The following is a 9,238-nucleotide window of genomic DNA, read 5'->3' as shown; positions in this document are numbered from 1 at the left end:
CGGAGCGGGTGCCGTGTGCGCGGTCGCGCGTCTCCGGAAGCTCCTGGCTTCCAGGGTGGCCCCGTGTGGACGTCGCGTCTAGGCCGTCTGGGTTCGTCCTAGCAACAGAGTTAGCAGGAGATGCGGGGAAAACGGGCGGTAGCGCGCTTTTGGCCTAGGCCGTTGCGAGTTCCCAGGGCCGCCTCCGACTTCGTGCCGTCGCCCGCTCTGCACCCGGGCGTGCAGGAGAGCTCGACGTTTCGCGGCCAGCCGTTTGGACCGTCGTGTGGCCTCGGTGACAAGCCCGGGCGGCACGAGTCACACGTGCCCGGGCCTGGCGAGCCCTCCTGCCCGCGGCTCTCCCAGCAGAGCTGGGCTGCCGTCTCCGTCGGGTGACACGGTCTTCAGAATTTACGTATAGCTCTCTTTTCTTGTTTCCTTCTTTAGCGTTTTCGGAGTTTTTTAGGGAAAGAAGGTGGAAGTTGAGACGTGCCGCAGCTGGCATGGGCGAAGGAAACCACCGTCCCTCGATTTTTGAAAGATGTTCAGACCTCAAAGTTGGGCCTTCGGCCGGTAGCTTCTCGGAATCCGGATCTTGCTTTAGGCGGTCTCTTAGTGGTTTTGAGAATTTTCTGTCTCTGTCCACAGTCCTCTCTCCTGTCGGTCTGTTGTATGGGCACGTTTTGGGACAGTCGGGTTGAAGTTGGCGTTCAGTGTCCTAGACGCTGTTTGCTGGATGGTTAAAAATACAGAAGGTAACGACTGGACCCCAGCGTTGTCGGTTTCTTAGCAGAAATGATAGGAGAACCGCAGAGGGAGTAAGGAACAGGTGGGGCCGGCCTTTTGATAGAGGAAGTCTATTTACATTAAGAATGCATCCCAGGCCGGGTGGGGTGGCTCCCACCTCTCATTTCGGCACTTTGAGAGGTCAAGGCAGCAGGATCGCTTGAGCCCAGCCTAGATAACATAGCGAGACCTCATCTCTACAAAAATCAAAAAATTAGCTGAACATGGTGGTGTGCGCCTGTAGCCTCAGCCATTTGGGAGGCTGAGGCAGAAGGATCTCTTAAGCCCAGGAGGTCTAGGCTGCTGTGAGCCATGATGGTGCCACAGCACTCCAGCCTGGGGAACAGAGACCTTGCCTCGAAAAAAGGAAAAAGGGACATGTAGTCCTTTGTAAATGAGGATATGGTAAGAGCTGTGCTTTTCTTTTTGCCTTTGACCTTTGCTGGAATTTACCAAAATAATGTCAGTTTAGGCATTGGAGTCTGCTTTTTGTTTTGTGAGTTAGAATTGACCCACATATTCATGTCTGGTCTCTTATGTCTCAATATAACTGAGCAGATGTTTTCTATATGATAAACAGTGTCACTGAGTATCTTTTTTTCTTTGTTTTTTTAAACAGGGAATCATGGATCAGGTGATGCAGTTTGTTGAGCCAAGTCGGCAGTTTGTCAAGGACTCCATTCGACTGGTTAAAAGATGCACCAAGCCTGATAGAAAAGGTAATAACTTTAACATGATAGAAAAAAATTAAATGTTTGCATTTTCTGAGCCTTTGATTAACGTCTTCCTGATAACCACTGTGTAAGTTTCATCAACTTTTTTTATTATTTTGCTTTTTTTGACATCTCATCTTCCTAAATTTTGTGCACACTCTTGTCTACATTTTTCTGTCTCATTTTTTCCAAATGGTATAAGGTTATTTATTGCAACCTTATTTCCTAGGTTACATTTGTGTTAGTCATATTTTATGATTTTAGATTTTTTAGTATTTTACATTTTTCCACTTGGGAAAATCTTTGAAGTCCTCCCTGCTCTGCCACCACACCAATGAACAAAATTAACATGAAAGTAACCATATAGTTGTCATCCTAGAAAGATTATCATTTACATGATTCATGTGTTCAGAGATGTACTAGAATTTGTCTTTTTTTATTCATTCATTGAATTCGGAGCTGAGAATACAATAGAAAATACAATATATGTAATATGCAAATAAATATGTATAAGTATAACAGGTGATAGTCTTTGCTCTCATGGAGCTTAGAATCTGTCAGGGAAGATCAGTGTAAACAAATAGTTGCGATTACTGCTGTGGTAAGTATTATGGAAGATGACTAGAAGGAAGTTTGACGGTATGCAGTAGGATTAAGTCAGGAGATCAGCAAAAGCTTCCCTGAGGAAATAACAAAAGTGAAACATTATGAGGATCTGGAGACTTTATAAAATTGTATTCTACCCAATTTGATTTTTCAGGCCATATTTTTGACTTCATCATAGTATCAGAGACACTGGATCAGTTGTTTATAATGTACCGAAAAAATTGTTTCTGTTCCTATAATATCTTACCATAAAAATTGTATTACATTAAATTTTAAGAAAAAGACTCTCTTTCATGTTTTTTTTTTTTTTTTTAATTCTGGTCACTTACTACAAAGATTGACTGTTTTCAGCAATTGTTGATGACTTCACAAGCACAGACGGTTGTTTGTATGTTTTCTTAAATAGCAACAAAATTTGGAAATTTAAAGACCTGTCAAATAAGTTGTTTACTATTAATCTCATTTTTTTCTTTTAAAAAAATTACTTTTCTGCTAATCTGGAGAAGTATATAATAGTAAGTGTATTGATGCTACTGATAGTTTTTCCCTCAAACTTTAAGTGACAGCACAAAAAAAGCCCATAAATTTTTTGTTTTTAAATGCAGAATTCCAGAAGATTGCCATGGCAACAGCAATAGGATTTGCTATAATGGGATTCATTGGCTTCTTTGTGAAATTGATCCATATCCCTATTAATAACATCATTGTGTAAGTAAATGTTATGAAACAGACTATATATATAGGGTTGAATGAAAATTGAAACATGAATTGATCATTAACTTTCTGTTTCATTAATACACAGATATGTCTCTTAACTTTTTAGTGTGTTTCCAGTCTACTGATACTTACTGATCACCTGATAAATCAGGGTGATTTTAGATCTCATACAATCCTTACAGCAACTCTGTAGGGACAATTTTCTTTTAAATAAAAGTTTGTAGGGTCAAGAAAGTAAGTTAAAGGCACTCGATGTCACAAAGCAAGTATTCAGTGACAACCAGTTTTCAAATTCAAGACCTCTGTATGCTCTATCTTGTTGACTTTTAAGGTGCAGAGGAAATGTCTTCATCTGAAAATCACTATTGTGATTGAGTTCTAACTCTGGATCAGATTTCCTAGATTCAAACCATTGTTCTTGTTACTCAGAAATTGTCATAACTTGGGACAATTTGCTTAGCCCCTCTGTGTCCAGTTTACTCAGAGGATAATAGTTCTTTTTTTTTTTTTGAGTTAGAATCTCACACTGTCACCCAGGCTGGTGTGCAGTGGCACACTGTTCAGAGCCATTGCAGCTTTGACCTGCTGGGCTCAGGCGATCCTCCTGCCTCAGCCTTTCAGGTAGCTAGAACCACAGGCATGTGCTACCATACCTGGCTATTTTTTTTTATTTATTGTAGAGATGAGGTCCTGTCATGCTGCTCTGGCTGGTCTCAAACCCCTGAGCTCAGGCAGTCCTCTCGCCCCTGCCTCCCAAAGTGCTGGGATTACAGGCTTGAGCCATTGTGCCCGGCCGAGGATAGTAGTTCTTACTTGGATTTTGATGAGAGTAAGGCCCTAAAAAACAGTTTGTATGAGAACTTAAATTAAAGTTGTTGGAATTGTAATGAGCCATTGATAAATGATGGGGCATTGTAACTTTTATAGGTGTATTAGAGAGGAGGAGAAAAGGAGCAACACTGAAGCTACTTTATTCTTTTCCAGATGTTTTTTGCTTTTTTGTAATATTTGTATTCATTTAGTCTCTCAGCCTCATCTGCTATTTGGAGGTAGAAATATCTATTAGACTTATTTTATGGAGTGGTGAAATTTGAAGCAATGATTTAAAAAAAACTTTCTAAGCTGTAAATTTCTTAAATACTAGGTATTTTATCACTGATAACTAGTGGAGGTTGTCTTTCAAGTGACAAGTGACTTAATTAATAATCAGAGAGATTTCTTAAGTAGATTACCACGGTTAGTGAGCACAAGTGCCACAAGGTGGTATTTAGAATCACAAAGAGTTAGGGCTGGATGACATCAAGTCACTGCAATCTCCTCTGTGTGAAACCTCTTTTATTTTACTAGTGAGAAATGCCAGCTGTGGAGTTGTGGACTCAGAGAGAGAACGCTGAAGTGTAGGATTAGGAAAGCTGAGACTGTCTCTGGGCTGCCATTGCCTGGCTGGTAAAGAGAAGAACTGGAGCAGCCTCGGGCCCCTTCTTGTTCCTACTCAGTGCTTTTGCTCTCTTGCTTCCCATTCCATTCTGAGATGGGTTTAATTGATACGAATTATTTCTTTAAATCGATGCGAAGTTAGTTTCCCGGGCTAATCGCCTCTCGTTTAGTCTCACCCTCCAGAACAACATGTGAGCTTGTGTTTCCAATCTTTTTGGATTCAAGCACCGTTTAAATTTTCCCCCAGCCTTCATTCAGCACTATATTTATGTCTCTGCTGCCAGACATCACTGTTTGCCTTAGCTCACACTTAGATGGGTCTGTCAGGTTAGGTTATGAGTTCTGAGGAAAGCATGTTTTGTTATTTATATTATGTATGTGTATGTATCTGTCTTCTGTAGAACTCTTTGCATCTATTAGAAGCACTGAATAAGTGATTGCTGAATTAAGTGAACAACTTCAGATTCCGAGCCTTTTTCTTATGGTGATGATGGTAATAATAATAATAGCTAGTATTTACTGAGAACCTTTCATGTGCCAGAGACTATTCTGCTGTATGTGAGTTGACACATTTAATCTTCATGAAGAAGCTGAGGCATGCATGACTAGTAAGTGGCAGAGCCACATATGAACTTTTTGGAAACTAGTTGCTTAGAACATTTTTTTTCTGATTAAAATTGTTTGGGGCCAGGTGTGGTGACTTGTATCTGCCTGTAATCCAGACTCTTGGCAGACTGAGGCGGGAGGATCGCTTGAGAACAGCTTGAGCAACATAGAAAGACCCTGTCTCTAAAAAAATAAAGGAAAAAGAAAAATTATTTCAGGTTTAAGGAGATGAAAATCTGTCCTAGTTATTTTTTACCTTAAAGTGAAGACCAATTAAAACATTTTGTTGGAAAAGCAACAGAAAACTTACTCTTTTCATGTTGTGCCGTGGCATTATAAAACTCAGAGATACCTTTTTTCCCCCTTTTATTCCTACTTGAAAGAGCATAAATCACTGTTTAAGTCAATTTGAGATGGTAGCTAGAGAACTGTAACTTCAGACTTCTCTTTCATTTAATTGAATTATCACTTTTTTAAATTATTTTTTTCTTTATATTTATAGCAGACAAAATTCATATCCACAGTCTTATAATTTAAAGGAGTTATGCATTTGCTGGTATTTTATTTACCGCAATACTTAATAACATAAACACTTAAAACAGTTAACATTAAAGTGTATTTTCAGGGATATTTTGTAATTATTTTTATTTAAAGTGACAGGAATAAAATGTATATCTGACCATACAGTTTTAATGTTTATGCTTTTAAAACAACTGTTCCGTAGAAAATACAATTTTTTGTTTCCATTGTGCTTAAGCTAGGGTTTTAAGTGACTGTAAGATACAGTGATTGAGAACCATTGTGTTCATCTGCAGGCATTATTTTCACCTGGTTTGTCTACTGTGTGTCACATGGAAAAGCTTCTCAGAGATCCATCCCATCATATGACTCATATTTTTGGTCATGTTCAGAGAGACATTCTGCTATACTTTGCCAAAATGGCATTTCCCAAATGAGCATTGTGAGTTTTAAAATACGCCTGTTCCAGTAACCACGTCATCTCTGAGGAACTTCAGTTCCAAGATTTTAACCCTTTACCAATATTTGGAAAAAAGAAGTGTGGCTCGCCACACTTCATTTAATTTTACATAAACAACACTCTTTGAGGCTGAAGCAACTGACTGGTTTTCAATGTGAAGATAAAGTATAAAACCTGGAGTGCTATCTAAACAGAACTTATCTCAAATCCTAATGAGAATTACTGGAAAAAAAGGAATTTATTGTATTTTTAATTCTTTTCCCTTTTTTTTTTTTTTTTAATCTCATGCTAAATGCCACAGCTGGTGAGTAAGTTTAAGCAGAGACAGAGTTAAAGTCCACTGTGCCTTTAATGCTGTCTTGGAATAAAGTTAGGTGTGGCTCACAAATAACTGATTTTGATTCTATAACATTTGGCATAATGTATTTCAAATAATTATTAAAATCTTATATGTGCTCAAAAATGACCTTTTTTTTTTTTTTCCAGTGGTGGCTGAATACGTTTTGGAAGAGTATTTGCATCTTAGGATCTGTGAACCAGTGAGGGCTTGAGAAGCTCAAGGAGTAATGTTGGCCTATGTTTGTTTTTCTTCCAAGATGTTTTATATTTCTAAATTAAAATAATTACAAAGTAAACAAACTTCTCTTTTTTTTCCATTGCCAATATGTTACATTTTCACCCTTTGCACTAAGAGACATCTGGTGGATCATCTATCCGCAACGTGACTGCACTTTTTTTTGCAAAATAGTGAAAAACAGAATCACTTCATATTAACCCTTTGTACTTGGATGTCCCTTCTGTGGGGACATTATAAATCTAGCAAACCACTTGGATTTCCCCTCTCAGGGGACATAAAGAGATTGCTGGTGATTATACAGGACAGACTTATGCAAGTGCAAATTTTTCAAAAATGTGTGGTTTCTTGAAATTTTCCATTAAAAAATAATGATAAACCTATGTCCCATTTGAAATTTTTCAAGCTTCTGATTGATCAGTTAAGTGGCTATCGGGAATCATGAGTGTGTCCTTCTACATCTTCAAACAACAGACTGAATGATAAATTACATTAGTGTGGGAGAAAGAAAATGGGACTGCATTGTCTGCTCAAACAGGAGAACACTACATGGAAGACGTCAAACAAATTACTATTGCCCAGCATGTATCAGTGAACCTGCAATACATGTTGGTGACTGTTTTACATATTACCACATGCTAGGAAAATATAAAATTTTAATTTTTTTTGTCAAATAAGTTCTTCAGTGTCCAAAATTCTGTTATAAGCCAAATACCATTACAATAAGATAATTGGTTCCAATGCTGTTCTATTTAATATAAAGTGATTCGTTTTTCACTATTTTGTAAAAATAAGTGATTGAGTTGCTGGTAGGTGATCTGGGGTCTCTGGATATAGAGGGCTAAACAGCATAGCATTGGAACCAATTGTAATAGTATTTGGCTTATAATGAATTTTGGACAACTAATTTAGACAAAATTTTATATCATTTTTCTAACGTGTGGTAACGTATGAAACAGTCACATGCTTTTCTGTTTCACTGATACATGTGCAATAGTAGTTTATTTGATGTCTTCCACCTGGTGTTTTTCTATTCTAGCAGGCAGTGCAGTCTCGTTTTCTTCCTCCCACATAAGTAATTGTCTATTCTGCACCACTGTGAAAGCACTTCACACATTCTTTTTTTTTTAAATAATATTTTATTTTAAAGATGTGGGTTACAATTCAAGGTTAGGTATACAAATGTTCGTTATGTGGGTACTCTTTATTAATGAGGTGTGCCACACCCCCACCAGCTGTTTCCCACTACTGCCACTCCCTCCCCTTGCCCTCTACTTTCCACTACTGCAAATCCCTTTTTTTAATAGTATTGTGATCGTTGTTCAAGGTCCACTTATGAATGAGTACATGTGATACTTGGTTCTTTGTTTCTGTGATACATCACTCAGTATTATAGCCTCTAAGTCCGTCCAAATTGCTGTGAAGTTCATAATTTCGTCTTTATGGCTGCGTAATATTCCATCATGTTTATTTACCACATTTTAAAAATCCAGTCCTCTTTCAATGGGCAGCACAATTGGGCCTGTGTTTTTGCTATTGTAAATTATGCTGCAGTAAACATGCACATGGAGGTATCTTTTTCATAAAGTGATTTGAGTTCCTCTGGGAATTGCGGGGTCATGTGGGAGGTTGATGCAGGGATTGCGGGTCGTATGGGAGGTCGAATTCTAGATCTTTTAGGAATCACCAGGCTGTTTTCCACAGAAATTGTACTAGTTTACACTTCTATCAACAATGTAGAAGCATTCCCTTTTCCCCACATCCACTCCAGCATCTGTTGTTTTTTGAGTTTTTGATGATGGCCATCCTGACTGGTGTTAAGTGGTATCTCTGTGTGGTTCTAATGTGCATTTCTTTGGTAGTGACTAATGAGGCTGAGCATTTTTTCATGTATCCACACATTCTCTTTCTGTGTAATGCCAGCTGATTTTTTTTTTTTTTTTTTTTTTATGTATACCTCAGTGTGTATTCCATCTCTTGTTTGCTTTTTCATGCAATTTGGAAAATTTCAAGGAAATAATTATTTGAAAAATTTGTGCTGGCCTAAGTTTGTCCTGTACAATCACAAGCATTCTTTTTATGTCTCCTCAGAGGGGCATCCAAGTGGTTTGCTAGGTTTACGACGTCCCCTCCGAGGGGATATCTGAGTGCAAATGGTTGATAGAAAATTGATTTTTTCCCTTTCTTTTTTGAGTATTTTGGCTTATAGGAGAAAGAAAAAGTCTTGCACTTTCTGTGTGCTCTTCTTTCATTGTCTGTGCTACTACAACAAAATGCCTGAGACTGGGTAATTTATAAAAAAGAGAAATTTCCTCTTGATTTTGGAGATAGGGAAGTTCATGATCAAGGCCAGCAGGTTCAGCATCTGGTGAAAGCCCAGTCTTTCCTTGTAAGATGGTGACTTAGACACTGTACCCTCACATGTCAAAAAGGACAGAAAGGCAAAAAGGGCAAATGGCTGTGTGAAGCATCTTTTTAAGGGTCTTAATCCCATGTATAAGGGAGGACCCTTATGACCTAATCATCTCCTGAGGTCCCATTGCTTAATACTGTTGCATTGGAGATTAGATTTCAGCATAAACTTTAGAGGGACACAGACATTCAAACTAACATTTTCTATCAGATAATAGTTTTCCTATGATTGAAGAAGAAACAGCAAGTAAAAGATGGTAGATACAGTGAACTATTTGAGGGTATGGTAGGAGTTTGTTTTATCCATACACATTTAAATTGTGAATATGTTGTTAAAGTTAACAAAGTTCTACTTGAAATAACTTCCTGAGAATCATTATTGAACATTATTTCCCTAGATCTAATTTTTGTTTGTTTGTTTGTTTTTTG

At 38.1% G+C, this 9,238-nt stretch overlaps 1 protein-coding gene across 2 annotated transcripts; it reads left to right on the top strand.

The window, feature by feature from the left end:
• Positions 1–664: 664 nt before the first annotated feature.
• Positions 665–6,458, top strand: SEC61G (Sec61 translocon gamma subunit). Of its 2 annotated transcripts, none has more exons than XM_008052618.2 (4): positions 665–734; positions 1,385–1,484; positions 2,690–2,792; positions 6,310–6,458. In XM_008052618.2, the coding sequence occupies exons 2-4, from the start codon at positions 1,391–1,393 to the stop codon at positions 6,317–6,319; spliced, it is 207 nt and encodes a 68-aa protein (XP_008050809.1). In that variant the 5' UTR covers positions 665–734; positions 1,385–1,390; the 3' UTR covers positions 6,320–6,458. The 2 variants fall into 2 exon arrangements, with proteins under 2 accessions (XP_008050809.1, XP_008050808.1); XM_008052617.2 differs by lacking the exon at positions 665–734 and adding an exon at positions 1,148–1,170.
• The last annotated feature ends 2,780 nt before the right edge of the window (positions 6,459–9,238 follow it).

This window comes from Carlito syrichta, unplaced genomic scaffold, assembly GCF_000164805.1.
Source record: "Carlito syrichta isolate Samal-C Ts95f unplaced genomic scaffold, Tarsius_syrichta-2.0.1 Scaffold284263, whole genome shotgun sequence".
Classification (NCBI taxonomy): domain Eukaryota; kingdom Metazoa; phylum Chordata; class Mammalia; order Primates; family Tarsiidae; genus Carlito; species Carlito syrichta.
Note: the sequence above shows the minus strand (reverse complement) of the source record. Positions and strands in the feature narration are given on the sequence as shown.